A 15,487-nucleotide genomic window follows, 5' to 3' on the forward strand; every position below is an offset into this window, starting at 1 on the left:
GTCACTTTTGAAAATATGGCCAAAATATAGCACCTTAAATGAAAACTCGTCAAAAGGGCACTAATTTTAAAATTGAAACAAAACTGGAGGGCACTTTCGGACTTTGCAAATGACCGAGTGGCCCGGTCGAGAGGGGCGGGCGGGGCATCAGTGAAAATTGAGGAAAAGAAATGGTCATTTGTTGGGGAAGCCTCCCGAATTATTAAATTGAGAAATTCCTCCATGAACAGGTGAGTGTGTGGCGTTCGTATTGGTTGGGGAAAGAAGAGAACGAGAGAGAGGCCCCCTTTCCCCCACCTCGTCCGATCTTTCCGAACTCGAATTTGAGGCTTCGCAGGCGCAGATCTCTCTCTTTCTCGTTCTCTCCCTCTCTTTCCATGTTGTGAATTCTGAGAGGTTAGTTGATCGGGCGGAGGGGAGGTTTTCGCCTGTGGTTTATCGCTGTCTCCTGGTTCCCTTGGGTGGTGTTCTTGAGTTGCGGTTGGAGGAGTTTAGGGTCTCGTCTTTTGTGGGCAGGTGGGGGCTTCTGGTGTTTGATTGAAGACGTGGAGGGAAGGATCTGAATCATGGACGCCGATTCGTGGGCCGCTCGCTTCTCTGCATCCAAGCGCCACCAGGCCCTTCAATTCCGTTCCAGTAATCCTGATTATTCTCTCTCTCTCTGGTTCTCTTTCCGTGGGTTTTAGTTGTTCTTTCTTGTATGTCGTGTGATTTCGGGGTCTTTGGTCTGATTTTTCTGATTGTGGTTTCAATGGACGAATCAGGTGCGGATCTTCAGTTGAGTTTTGATGATTTCGAGACGGAAGAGGATCTTCGCGCGGAATTCCCGTGCCCGTTTTGTTCGGAGGATTTTGATATCGTAGGTCTCTGTTGTCATATAGATGATGAGCACTCGATCGAGGCTAAAAATGCGGTAGCTTTTCATCTCTCTGAGGAAACCTTCGGTTTTTGTCATTTTGGTAAATGATCGGTGGAATTTCTTTTCCCTTTATTGCTCGGATTGTCGTTCCTTTCCTTCTTTCTGTTGGGATCTCCTTGTAGTTCAAAACAATGATTATAATAAGTTGGAGACTGCATGTTGTCTCAATTTAAAGAATCTCTTGTTCGAATGGTGACTATGTGATCGTAGGTTGAGTTCCACTACGTGATCTGGTATCCGACTTGCTTTTCCTTCTTCTTTTTTTTCTCTTTTTCCTTTTTTGGTCAGTGAACTTTTATTGGGCCTTTTCTTGTTTGTGTCATCTACTGTTTCAGGAGACTGAAAGCAATGTCCTTGTATGTGGATTTTGCTTCTGACCTCTTATTTGTGGTCTGAGTAAATAGTTCATAGAATCTTAATTTCAGGATCATATCTTTTTTAGTGGACAACCTTCTGATGTTTAGTAACAATTGCATAAAATACTTCTTCTATTTCTCAAATAATTGTGCTGTCATCTTCAGGTGTGTATACTAGCTACCTTCCTGCCTAATCTGATCTTTTCTATTCCATTTTTCGCAGGTCTGCCCTGTTTGTGGAACTAGGGTAGGGATGGACATGGTCGGGCATATCACTATGCAACACGGACATTTCTTTAAAATATCCTTCCTCCGTATGGATTGCATGCTTTTCTCATGTGCCTCCTTGCCTTTAAGAAAATTTTTTGCTTCTACCTAAGTTCAAGTAATTGTTCTAGCATTGTGATGGCATGCCAATCTTTGAAGTTTGATAGGTTTTAAAACTGTTCGAATAGTCAACCATTTCTCAAGTACTGTCATAGCTATTGTTCTAGTCGAGTGAGATGTGGAGTACTATACCGGTATCATTGATCTTATGTTAAACCACATTTCTTTCATGTAAATTTATGATTCTCGAGCCAGCCTCCATTTGGAAGCGATGCAAAAGAAGGCACCTGAACCAACTCATAAGTCATTCTCTGTGGAGTATATTGAGGTCGTCTTTCCAAGATTAAGCGAATTTCACCAATCGAGGAAAGATACTTGGTCAGTGTGACCTGTTCGGAAGTTATCTTTGAGATGTAAGATGATGATTCTATTCTGGGCGATGCTGCACCATGCATGTGTGGAAGATGGTGTTAAAATATTCCAGTCATCTTGTCAGCATGGCTAAAGTACTCTGTTAGTCTGTTTGGCTTTCCAGTTTGTACAGAGTATAGCGTCTTGAGAAGTCTGATAGTGTGTCAGTGCAGAACAATTGAAGTCATTAAAAGGTGTCCACTTGTCATTTTCCTGCAAACTTTTTCCCTTTTTAATGTTTTCACTTAAATTTCACTTATATATTGCTTAAACTGAGTATTTTTTTTCTCCAATGTTCTAAAGACTTCCTAAAAGGTTGTTGTTACTTTTTTCAAAAAGTTATATGATTTGAAAGCATGCTATCTTCTTGTGTTCCTTGATTGAAGTTCAAATGCAGCGCAGAAGGAGATTTCGGAAAGGATCATCTCATTCTACAATTTCTATGTTGAGCAAAGAACTGCGGGAAGGACACCTTCAGTCCCTCCTTGCATCTTCATCTTATCCTGTTGCTTCATCCAATACAGCTCCCGACCCATTGTTATCATCATTCATTTACAGCATGCCCATGGTTGACGCTCCAGCTAAACCAGAGTTGAATTCACCAGTTGAGACAGTTTCTGATAAAAAGCCGTTAGATGATAAAGTGAGAGAAAGGTATGTCTGGTTGCCTGTTACTAAGTTACCAACAGAGTTCCATGGGCATTTTGTTTGGATACTTTATTTAGACAATTCATAACATGAACCAGTAAATTCTATAATTTTTTTTTTCAATTTCGTTGTAAGCCTGCCTCTCACCATTTTTTCCAGAAAAAAAAAATTGTTATACAGCAAGGGTCGATGATGACTAAAGAGGAGAAGGATTAGAGTCCTCTAGGGGCTACTGTAAAAGGAAAAAGAAGTTAACAAACCTCTATATCAGCATTCTCCTTAAGAAACACAAAAATAAAGTAAGATTTTAAACCCCACCACTGAGAGAGCTTTTGCTGTCACTCTGAACCTCTTTCAGCCAATGCAACCATCTTTGATGGTTCAAGATATAGCTATCTTCTGCCATGAAGAATGTGCTTCAGCCTGGTTAGTATGTGTATCCTGCTTCAAGAAAGAGCTCTTAGATGAGAAAATCTCAACTCCGGCCTCTTGGCTGTTCTGAATATCCAAGATCCTGCCTAATAAGCCAGAGCTAGGAAGGGTGCCTAAAGAATTCCATCTGGCATGCTCCTGCTTTCTCTTTTTTCACTTAGTTTATTTATTTCAATGGTATTGGAACTCGTCTATTTCTTAATCTAAATAACTGACCCTGGGGCCTGGACCAGGTTGGATTAATTCACCTATTTGTGAGTTACTTGGCTGCCAAATAAAACTCTTGAGCCATTGGCTAATAAGGGAGTGATTGGTTGCTTTTCAAACTTAACCCCACTATGAACTGTGTTTAGTTGAACTATTTTTCAGCAAGTTAACTGATGATCAGAAATTGTTCTGGATTGGACTGTTACCTAAATGCGAAGCACCTAAAAGATCTAGCCAATGCAGGAAAGTTTAAACACAAATCCTGGTATCACATGTGGTCCTTACGTGGAGCCCAGTGCAAACAGGCAGTTTCTAGTATGCATTATGCACACATTTGAGTAACCTACTTTCATTGACAGCATGTCCTGACATAGGGTCCATTGGGGCTAGACATGCCTGACCCTATATTAGGGCCCATTGAAAGATTAAATTCATCCAGATTTCCTTCAGGCTTTCTGGCAACAGAGTGAACCTATGTGCAGGACCTCCTCGAAGAACCTTTACCCATTCAGTAGGCATTCCATATACATGTCCATATCAAGTTTGGGTAGGTAATCAGAGAGAGAGAGAGAGAGAGAGAGAGAGCAATTTCATTTACTGTCCTTTTCAAAGTCTAAATGCCACCTCTGCAGGCTTCTTGATGCCTAGCATAATTTATAAGGATATTTTGTTATTTACCGGTGCCACATGTTTTCTTTTAGTTGAAATAGTATAATCTAAGACGACTGTTTAATAGAAGTGCTTTTTTGTACTTCAAATTCAAGACCAGCTTGATTTGCGAAGGTGGAACTCTTAGCAACTGTATTCCAATAACAATGGTGATTAAGGGCCTAATTAGGTGCTCTTTTGTTAGCCTACAGCTTGAGGCCAGTCATTTCAAGGGTATATAGGTCAGGTTAATGGTTCCTTGTGAGTCTAAATCTGAGATCCGTCTTTATCTCCAAGTTTAGGTGTTCGGTGGAAATTGTTTTAGTGGAGAACCTTCAACATCCAATCTGTGAACTATTGTTTACTACAGCAAGGAACCATCCTGCCATTCTTGGTGAAGCTAAAAGGTTGCAAGAAATTGGTTATAAACTTATAATTGTTCAATTTCTTACCATTTGTGTGCTGTTTTTCTGTCTTTTCTCTTGCTTGAGTGTTTGTTTAGGCCACATTCATCTGACTTAGTAAGTGTTGATTGTAAGAACATTTTTGCAATTTGGATCTATTATTGGCATGTTTGTCATCCTCACTTGTTTTGGTAGGCCAGAAGTAGTAGGTGAGATATGCCGAGGATTAGGATTTTATGAATTTCAGCCAAATTTGAGAACCTTTGCTTTTGATTATGGTGTTAACTCTAAAATGCAAATGGCAATGCCTAGCCATATATTGAAATGGGAAGCACATGTGCATGCTTGCAAGGTGCTCACTTTTCAAGTCCCAGCCACTTTTCTGATGTTTCAGATGGAGCAGCCATTTATGTGTCTAGTTCTTTTCTGCTTGTAGTATCATACTGGTAGCTTTTTCTGTCTCCGTTAAGATTGATAAACCCTTCATGTATTTGAGTGAATGAGTTGAACTTTTTGGAAATTTATTGTGTTCATGTCACTATGTTGGTCTGACTTTGCAAAATCCGTGGTTCCAGTACTGAACCGCCTGTGTCAGATAAGGACCAGGAGGAGAGGGCTCGTCGATGCAGCTTCGTCCAAGAGCTTTTGCTGTCGACCATTTTCAAGGACACGTTGTGAAAGCTTCAAACCATTTGATAGTCACCCGTGTCTCTTGGCTTAGCACAAGCCCTGCGAGCAGGGAAACAGCAGTGGCGAATCACGGTGAAGTACAGGATTGGCTTGTTTCCTTGCCTTGAGCTGGAGCGAAGACCCTTGATCTTGATAGATGGTATGGGGAATTGTTGGTTGATGTTGTAAGGTGCACTGTTTATAGATTACGGCATGTAATATTTTCCTTTCCGGAGACCTTTGAGATGGAAAACAGCTTTCTAGTTTAAGTGGAAGCCATTCGCCCTAATGAAAATACGATCTGTTTTGTGTGGCTGATCCGCTGTGACGAAAATACATTGATTTTCTAACCTTCTCCCTTGTGGCTTGGAGCGAAACGCGCGTCATATTAACAAAAAGCATCCCGCAGTGTCATGTTCAGATAAAAGCTTCCCGAGGGTGTTGAACAGAATCCGATCAAATCGTTAACCATAAAGCTGTCTCAGAATGAGAGCAAATCCTTGATCTGGACTTGCCGTTCGAGTTGAATGAAGTGCCGTCGTACCAACTTCCGCTAGGAACAGTCGACTGTGATGAAATTTAGAAAGAAAATCAGAAAAGGTACACGTCTGAAATTCAAGAAAACTAATCCCACGCAGATTTGATATTTAATAATCTCCAAAAAGAACAAAAGCATGACACGCTACCAAGTTGATAGGTTAAAGTTCATTGCGGCTTGGACTTAACGTCCGATACAAAATTAAGATATCAGGCATCTCGAAAGCTTAAGGATGACAGGAAAGTCTTACATAATTTTCAAAATAGAAAATGGTAAAGATAGAATGGAAAACAATTAGTAGTAAAAGAATTATATGCGATGGAGCTTTGAAATAGATTACTCATTAAATACTAAAATTTGGTGAAAACAGAAAAATTAGCATAGCCGGTTGATTGTATAGCCTCTACCATAAGCATCGCTGAGTCTGACTTCCTAAGTGATGAAGATACACGAGATCTACAAATAGATCAAATCCAGCCTGACCAATATACCCGAATGATGGGTGAACAGTCATAGGCCCATAAATGTTGACGCCAGCTCGTTCAACTGATTAAAGCAACCGCAGCTATTTCTATTTCATACACCGGGAAAGGATGAAAGGTATCATAACATTTGCTTGCTTTTTAGCAATTAATGCGTCACCTGCTAGAGACTCCTCCAGCCGATTCGAATAGCAACACAACTGTACAAAGAGAGCAAGATTACCAACATTATAAAACCTTTATGTAGACAATTATTTTGCTCGAGTTACGATCCTTCTCATTACCATAGAATACTGTTTACCTAAGTCACTTTGTTAAGGGTGCAACGCAACAACAGCGTCGGGGAAAACATGATACATGCACCAAACCTTCCATCAATACAACCCACAAGAAGCAAAACAAACCCAATCTCTCCAGGTACGTGATGGGGCCTGCAGCTGTAAAACATTGCGTGCTGATTCGTCGGTCCATTTAAATATAAAACACAAAAGTATGATTTCCTCGCCCTTCTCTATGCTCAAGTGCGAGTTGCTGGCGTAACGATAGCACATCCTTTTTCTTTACAGAAACTTTGGAGTTCTTAAACTTCCGCAGTGCAAGCAACTAGACAGGCACCAAGCTGACGCCAGGAACAAAACCCTAAAGCAAATAGTTACCATCGCTCCCATATTCAAAATCCCCACAGCCACATGCCTTTTACCCCTTATCTCCGGTAAGCACCACCACGGGAGACAAAGAAAAGGAAGTCAGGATGACTGACTTGGCGAAGTCTTAACCAGTTATCTGCCGCCTGCAGCAATGAGCTGGCCTGCTGGCGTTCGTAAGCTCCAGTAGGTGTCCACACAGAACTTTTAAATTTGTAGGAGGCTAGACCAAATATAGGAAGTGATAACATTGGTGACACATCAGAACCTGAACCAGAAATGGTAGGATGGATGCTTCCCATTTGTGCAAGGTCACTTGCTGCGCCTGGCAACAACGAACAATATCAATAGGAGGTAAAGTATGTGTCATGCGTGTATATATGCCTATGCAAGGGGTGACATGACACAGGCATGCTATCAGAATGCTTCATTCATTCAATTTCTATGCATGAACAAAGAAAGGACATCAGATGCATCAAAAGGCCAAAATATGAATAGATCCCATAGACAGTGATACTCTACACATAATTCTACATATTAAACTCTTGCCAATATTTCAAGAACATAGAACAATCATGTAACAAGTTCATGATATGACAGTAAAAAAGTAATTCAGCACTTCATTCTACAGAAACTTACAAGATTGGAAATTCCTAATCTGAAAGTGCTGGTACCAAAGAAGCACCAAAACGACCCACGAGGACTTCACACACTGGTTAGTGAACTGGCCAAAGGTGCTCAAACTGGACATCAAGAGCGTACACAGTGTCTCTTGTTGTAGGGCCCAAGCATCAAACAAACCACAGGAATAGTCAGACAAGGAGGCACCATAGACAGGGAAGGGAACTGTAACGGTGTAACCTTGACCAATCTCCATTGCCTGCACGTGCATGACTCTAGATATGTAATCTAAAATCAGGATGCTGATTATCTGCAACTACATTGCAGTATATGGCATCATGACAATGTCTAAAACCAAAACCCTGACAATGACCTGAACGAATAGGAGGCTGATGTCAACAAGCACAGACTAGCAATAGCTAACGTGAGACTGACCTGGAAGAATTCAGGGATCAGAGGTAGCCATAACACTTGTTGATGGACAAATAGCCACTTTTGGCCCTGCTAACTAATTGAAAAGAAAAGGAAATTCATCTACTTATGTTGTCTCTCACATGGCAGTCGGTATAAGATCAGACTGATCAGGTCTGCAACTTCATATAAGCATGTCAAGGTTGCAAGCTTGACATGATCTTTGTAAGCATTGCTTAAAATTCAATTGATTCGACTTGAACTAATTTTTAGATCGTACAGTGAAATGACAGTATTGATTTACTGGATTCTCATGGCAACTTTGCAATTTCTGAAAGCCTTCAGTTCTACACAATCATTAGGTCCCGATTTTCAAATTTCAGAGAGCTCAATTTATCTGGTAACTACAGATGAATAGCAATATGCCAAGCTCATGTACAAAGAAGGCCACATTCAAAATCAAGAACAGATATCGCGCATTGAACATTATAGCCTCATAAATTACTGGATTCTACAACATAAATCAGGAGAAAATCGAAACCATAGCAGGTACAGATTGGAAAAATAAATTAAAATATATATATATATATATATGCACACAAATGCTAACTAATTTCAACTCCTCCAAACAAATATTCACCAAAGTGCAATAAATATATAACCATAGATGGTTTTAAATTACTCTAGCAGCTGTATATAACCATAGATGGTTTTAAATTACTCTAGCAGCTGCTTATGCATCTCTGGAGAGAAAACACATGAGCACGGACTTGTGAGGAAGCTGGAGAAAATCATATATCAAGGCAAATGGTGATATAAACAAGAAACAAAGTGCAAACCTTCCTTAGCTCTAAACTAATTGACACATTCAAAGGGACCAAGTTCAGAGCAAGAAGACAGAATCTATGAGCACGTATCTATGAATTATGCATGATGCTAGAAGGATGGACACATTCAAGGGGACCAAGTTCAGAGCAAGAAGACGAGAATCTATGAGCACGTATCTATGAATTATGCATGATGCTAGAAGGATGGACACATTCAAGGGGACCAAGTTCAGAGAAAGAAAAGACAAGGATCTTTATGCATTCTGTGTGCATGTATCTATGACGTATGTATGATGCTAACAGGTCAAGAACAACCCCTACCTTTAAAAGGTGTAGAAAGAGAATGGAAAGTTAAAAAGCAAGCATCCAAATCCTGAAGTGTTGGACCCATTGGTATCCTGTATATTGGATACCTGCACCGGGTTACACATACACCATTTTAGTTAGTTGAACGATAGATCAAAAGATAGGCCATGGACAAGATACACTTGATAAGGACAGTAATATTTAAGAAATAAAAAATATTGACCTCACCATGCAACAGAAATCCAACTTGCTGGCAACAAATCACAGCTCCTCAATGTGTTAAGCTTAGGAAACTGATTTGCAAGTTCCAGAATCTGGAACATGTTAAGAACCAATATTTGTCAAAAGAAATCAGACATAAAGACACTCACCAAGCACAGAAAATGCAAATCCAGTACAGGAAATGAAATCCAATACATGCCTTGTCTGTAAGGGGCTGCCTATTGTAAGGAGGATTCTGTTCAAAAAACTCAAACATGAGACAATCACAAGAGTTGTTAGATGCATCGCCATCATCACTTGAAAAACCTCCTTGACTTATTGATGACTTTTCCCTTGCATAATCTCTTTCCATCCTAGGCGTGTTAATTTCATATGATGAATGCCAGCTCCATGCCCCATTGTTTGAACTCTTCATGCTCTTACCAAAATCAAGATCAGAACTGGCATCACTACTTGTATCCCGGTAAGATTCTCTATCACTCTCCTCACCAGGTCGCCTGAATAAGAAAAAGGAAGAAACATATAAAAATAAGGAAATTTATATTAGAAAAAGCTACGAAGTATCTAAATTTCACAGTTATCACTTATCACCACCAGATATTTTCAATGCAAATGACGTGTATACATATCTGCCATTATGACCCTCCTTTACATTCTAACATAAAACCAAACCATATGTTTCTCTTTTTGTCGGCATTTTCAATAAACTCGTTTTCAAAATCAGCACCCTCTAGTCAAATTCATATTTGTGGGCTTATCTTCTGAATTTTCTAAAGTACAAATCACTAGTGTCAGCATAACAAAATGACAAAGTTTAAGAATCTTTAGTAGGAAAAGAATAGATCAGGTTTCAAGCATGCTTTTATTAAATAAAAATAAACCACTGCAGACACATCTAACAAAATATGGTCAACTGGAGAACACCTTCAACTATGACTGTTTGCTAGAATGCATCATACATACACATAGCTACACACAGAAACCCAACTAAGCAAACAGTTGATATCATACTGTCTACAGGAACAAAGAAGAGCATGTTGCATGTACAGCCACAAGGAGATCAAGATGTGAAGGAAAGACCAATGAGAAAAAGAATAAAAAATGCACCCAGGGACAGAAGAGAATGGGTTCCAGACACCAGTTAACAGGGGATGGATGGCATAGAAAGACAAAACAGGAGAAAGAGAATCAAATGGCGGCGATGAGAAAATCACGACGTTTGAATTTGTGTGCTAGAGAAAAATTGACATCTGTGGATGAGTCCAGGATAGTTCAAATCAGTTCAGAAAATAAAAGCTTTCTCCTATATTTAAATGCATTTTAGTTAGCTACATGGTTCATAATTGCTATCTTGCTCTGCCATATTGCGCAAGTTTCCCAATAACTCATCAAAGACCCAAGATTAAATGACAATCATTTACTAGATCTTAGTCCCTTTTGGTTTAGTAGGTTATATACCTTATCGCCCTTTTTAGTTGTGTTCTTACTTTAGTGTATGATTCCTTTCAAAGCCTGCCAAAAGATACCGTGCATTTCCATCACTCCACCAGTTCTTTGGTGTTGAAACACCTAAGTATGACTAGAATTGCTACCTTATGAGTTATAGATTACTTGGAGCTGGATTATGATTTACTGATGCATGTTTTTTCTTCTCTTTTAAGTAAGAATTTACAGCAAAAATTGAAGTTACTTAAAAAGAATAGGGTAGAAAAATGCAAATCTCAAAATCAAACTCTCATGCACAAAATGAGTAGAAGCTCTCTTTCCTCAGTTCAAAAATTGAACTCTCATGCACAAACCTGGGCTCAAATTGATATTTTCCTCCTCAAAATGGCAAAAACTCCCCCACACTACTTGTAAGGGTGTCTAAGATCCGTGTGATGAAAGTTTTTTAGACCCAAATTTGAAAAAGAAAAGAAAGAAAAACAAAAAAAGTTCAGGCCCCCTTCAATTTCTGCAAATGCCATATTGTACCATACTGTATGATATTGTCTGATACAGACATGTAACACCTGTAAATGGTTACAAGGGTGACAATAAGTTGCAGATCCCTTGTTCAAGATTCATAAGCTGCTTGTAGCTTGGTTAGGCAAGCCTGCTTCACAAGTCAAAATAAGCTCCCAAATAATCAAACAAGCTGAGCTAATGAGAAGCATATTTTATTCCCAACCGTGCCAAGTTGCCAACTCTACTAACATGCTGTTGTGTACAGTGTAGAGAGTTATTCAACCATTCTGTGGAACAAAAATGATAAACTCTATTGAAAAGGGAAACAGCCAAACAGGAAACATTTTTTCAGTTCGTTTGAAATGGGAAATAGTATAATATCCACATAGAAGACTCACAAACATTACTTGCTTATCAGCATCATATAGGTGGTAGGAATTATAAAATAACTTCTCTATGCTCAAACATGCTATCTTGTACCCTGCAAATGAGAGTACTAAACCATGTACATAAGCATATAATTCAGGTACTTTTAAATTACTATAAAAAAACTATATATGCACAACTTACAAATTCAAAATCTAAATAAAGACAGGTTCAATAAGTGAAGCATCAGATTACAAAACTAGTTTGTCCATATATGGCTGTATAAAAAAGGTGACAGAAACTGCTTAGCCACAACTCACAATATTTCACTTAGTCAACAACACGATAGTTTAGTCTTGTCAACTTTGTAATACAATTAATTCTCTCTCTCTCTCTCTCTCTCTCTCTCTCTCTCTCTCCACATCCAAACATCCACCTCAATAACTTTTGGGAAATGGCACACCCTTCCTATACCTGAAACCAGATTACTTGGAAAATGAGATACCACTACGTACGTCACATAGTTCTCAAGCCTCCAAAAAAGTGTCACACATAGTCAAAACAATAAAAGAAATTACAACATCCAATCATTTCCTCCAGCCATTCAAGATGGGGATTGGAAACTGGCAGCCAGACTTCGACAACCAGTTCAAAGCAAAATATGCCACTGAAGGCTGGCATTGGAAAGCAAACACTATGTTTGATTTAAGACTTTGCAGGCCCTAACCATGCTCACAAACGCTCAGAAAAAACCTAAGGCAACTCTATTAAACCCATGCGTACAAAGCTATGCATATTTTTGCTGCACGCACATCCATGTGACAAAAATCTTGGAATTATAAAAAAAAATGCATAGAAAATCGGATCTCTTCATGGAAGATACTAACCAAATGACAAAACTATGTCTGATTATATCGTCATATTTGTGCTAAGGAACTAAAAGTCAACCACGAGATGGTGTTTGATCCTTTCCCAATAATAAATTCCTTCTCACAAGTCCTTTTCTTTAAATAAACATGCTTACATTCTACAAAAGCAAGGATATTAACTTGCCGACAGTTACTTACCTCTCAGGGGGTTAGCAAAGTGAGAGAAGGCCTCAGCTGCCATACAGGCAGTTAAACTTTGAATCCTATGGGCATTGCTCCCTTGAACAACCGCATGCAGAATAGGCCCGTGTTTGAGGATTCCAGGCCTGGGGTTCATTGTATGTGTGGTTTCAATTTCCCCAGGAAACACATATATATGAAATTATAAACCTTTCCCAAAAGTAAAACTCACGAACTTGGACATGTCAACCACTTAGTGCCCTTTGGTATTGTTAAAATATGGAACATTTCTAACAACATTTTGAGCCTATCACCCATAATAAACTGCCATAAGCTTTAAAGTTTAAACACACACACATACTCAACAGATGCTGGTGTAAGATATGAAATTGGTGGATTGTGGTCACACGCAAATATTTGAGTCCACATCCGCCTGATCCTTTTGCACCATAACTGTCATTGCATAATCTCTTATACTGGTTTTACTTTGAAGTTCGAACTGGTCTAGTAAGTTTTCAAAAAGGAAGAAAAATAGTTCTGATTTTCTCAAAATATTTTCTTCTCATAGACAGCTTTCAGAACAACCAAATGCAACTCCTTGCGCTTTTCTTCGTTTTCCTTTTAAATACATTTTTATGTCCAATGTCCAATTTCACAATTTTGTACTTGCCTCATGACTCTCACCAAAAACACATATCATTGACATGGCCACATTGAAGTTTGAAAACTTACACTTTTGCCATAGGTTGCATATACATGCTTTACCTATTCACCAAGATGAGTCTGAAGACTCTGAACTAGAAAAAGTACAAAACAGTTAAGGATATCTATGAGGACTAGCACCCAAAAAATTGGTGCAAACAAGAAAGACACTCAGCGAGAACTCTATAATCCTCCCCTTGAGGGAATTTTCATTCTATAGCTAGAGAATATTAAAAAAAATCGATGCTGCCAGGGGGAGTGGCGATGCCATACGCAAAAAGGAAGAGACTCATAGAATGGCAGAGGCCAATAGAGCTTTTGCACATTTTCGTTAATGAAAAAATGGGAATAAAAAACGGATCTGGAGCTGCCGAACCTAAACCTGTGCTCGAGAGATAGCTGTCGAAAAGATTCAAATGTAAAAAAGCACGTTAAGGAATCCCATGAGGATAATGCATTAATATGTTCCTTGGAAGTTGGAAGTGCGCAATGCAGTAAAAGATGGTCAACATTAATAGCAAAAAAAAAAAACATGAAACAAGGTCTTACTGTGTTGATGCAAATTCATAACCATTAGCCAAACAACAAAAGGGCAAAAGACATCACTCACCCGACATACCAATATGGTAGCTAGAAAGGAAACTACTTATTTCAAGTTTCAAGCGAAAATGTAACTCCAGACTTCTTAACAAGTATGACAACCAGAAGTTTGTAAAAGAGGAGCGGTGTAGGCACATCCAAGTTCGTCTCCCCAGAAACTTGTTTATTATAATTCCATAGTTGATAAACCATAAAAAGATTCAGCTTACATGTGGAAACTTGTGAATGACGCATACAATCACTGCAAGTGGTACTTCTCAACCATCCTTACTAGGAAGATAATCGTTTATGTTCGTTATCCAACTACACTAGCGCCTTAAGTCTGACATAAGATCAACAACACCACAATAATGTATTTAATGAACAGCACAAAATAAAAAAATCACAACCAAAGGAAAGCACACCTAGGCTTCGACTGGGAGCAACTTGTAGAATCTGCATAGAGTTGGATAGCTGACAGATAAGGAACGTAATACTGTACAACGGAGTCACTTCCGTTCAACACTAACGGCACACCGGCTCCATATGCGCTCCATTCCTTAAAGGACTCCCATAGATCGCCAAGCATGAAGAAAGGATGGAATTCATCAGCATTCCCCCTTCCCCGCATAGCAGTCTGCCAGAAGCACACCCAGTAACTATATATTCGTGCAATGAAAGATGAAAAAGGAATCTGAAGCCACAATTTTTTCATTGTTTAAGGCTTTATCCAATAACTGTCATGACAAGAACCAAAGAGCACAAAAATGCAACGTTTCCCATTTCAGATAGCCCGTTAATTGGATAATCAACATAATTAATGGACCAAAAAAAAGCAAAGAAATGCAATCATCGAACTAAAAAATGGAGGGAAGCCACGAATTCCACGATCCAAACCAGATAACCACAGAGTAAAAAATGCAGCTCATCAGTTGAGCCAAGAGAGAATCAGATGAGCCCGAACCTTAGGGAAGTACTGCGCGGGAACGCTCGGCGTCGTGGCCTGAAGAAACCGGTCCAAGTTTCCAGAATGGAAGTCCACGGAAGGAGAGCAGACATCCGAGTCCTCATCCATCACTTGCTTCCCGGGAACCTTCGATTCGTCCCGGCTCTCCGGAACTCTGGTGCCAGACACCGACTTCGACCTCACAGGATGGCCGCCACTGCTCCTGCTCCTCTGCAACTGCTGCTGCCTCTTGGCAGCGGGCACCGGATTGCTAAACTGATCACCAAACATCTCAAACCCCAAACTCCCCTGCCTCAGATGAAGGGGGAAAGATCCAACAGGACAGCTCCACACTCTCCGTCACCGCATGAACGTCCCAACCCCAAAACCGACTCGATAAGCGATCAAGCGAAACGTAGAAGAAACCCTAACCCTAGAATCGCACTCCTCCTGGAGAGGAAGTCCTATCGCCGGGGAAATGACAGTTACCCTCTAGCCGATGGACGGTAAGATCTAAATGGGCAGTCCAATCGACGGTCGGGAAAATGGGGAGATCAAGAAACCGCGTGGACTCAACTCTCTCTCTCTCTCTTCTTCTTCTTCTCCTCAGAAGATCAGACCATAATCGGAAGAACAACACAAAGAGGGGAGAACTGGAGAAGAGAGAAAATCCAGAAGCGTCTGGAATTAGAGACAGTACTCCTCAATATCTCGATTTCAGTCAGAGGAAGACGAGAGAAACAGACAAGACCCGAAACCTCAAGTGTTTCTCTTTCTTCTTCTTTTTTTTGCTCACAGTTTTTCCTTTTGATGCTTTTAAACTTGT

The 15,487-nt window shown here is 39.8% G+C and overlaps 2 protein-coding genes across 2 annotated transcripts; one reads left to right on the forward strand and one right to left on the reverse strand.

Annotated features, from left to right (window-relative positions):
- Positions 1 to 217: 217 nt before the first annotated feature.
- LOC116254313 (protein DEHYDRATION-INDUCED 19-like) lies at positions 218 to 5,339 on the forward strand. The gene is made up of 5 exons (XM_050077908.1): positions 218 to 636; positions 765 to 913; positions 1,499 to 1,574; positions 2,403 to 2,667; positions 4,928 to 5,339. The coding sequence occupies exons 1-5, from the start codon at positions 567 to 569 to the stop codon at positions 5,028 to 5,030; spliced, it is 663 nt and encodes a 220-aa protein (XP_049933865.1). The 5' UTR covers positions 218 to 566; the 3' UTR covers positions 5,031 to 5,339.
- A 921-nt stretch (positions 5,340 to 6,260) lies between these two features.
- On the reverse strand, positions 6,261 to 15,487 carry LOC116254420 (uncharacterized). Its single transcript, XM_031629801.2, has 6 exons — positions 14,680 to 15,487; positions 14,141 to 14,352; positions 9,272 to 9,569; positions 9,079 to 9,164; positions 8,866 to 8,957; positions 6,261 to 7,010 (listed from the first exon to the last, which is right to left on the reverse strand). The coding sequence occupies exons 1-6, from the start codon at positions 14,950 to 14,952 to the stop codon at positions 6,745 to 6,747; spliced, it is 1,227 nt and encodes a 408-aa protein (XP_031485661.1). The 5' UTR covers positions 14,953 to 15,487; the 3' UTR covers positions 6,261 to 6,744.

This window comes from Nymphaea colorata, chromosome 5 (assembly GCF_008831285.2).
Source record: "Nymphaea colorata isolate Beijing-Zhang1983 chromosome 5, ASM883128v2, whole genome shotgun sequence".
Lineage (NCBI taxonomy): Eukaryota > Viridiplantae > Streptophyta > Magnoliopsida > Nymphaeales > Nymphaeaceae > Nymphaea > Nymphaea colorata.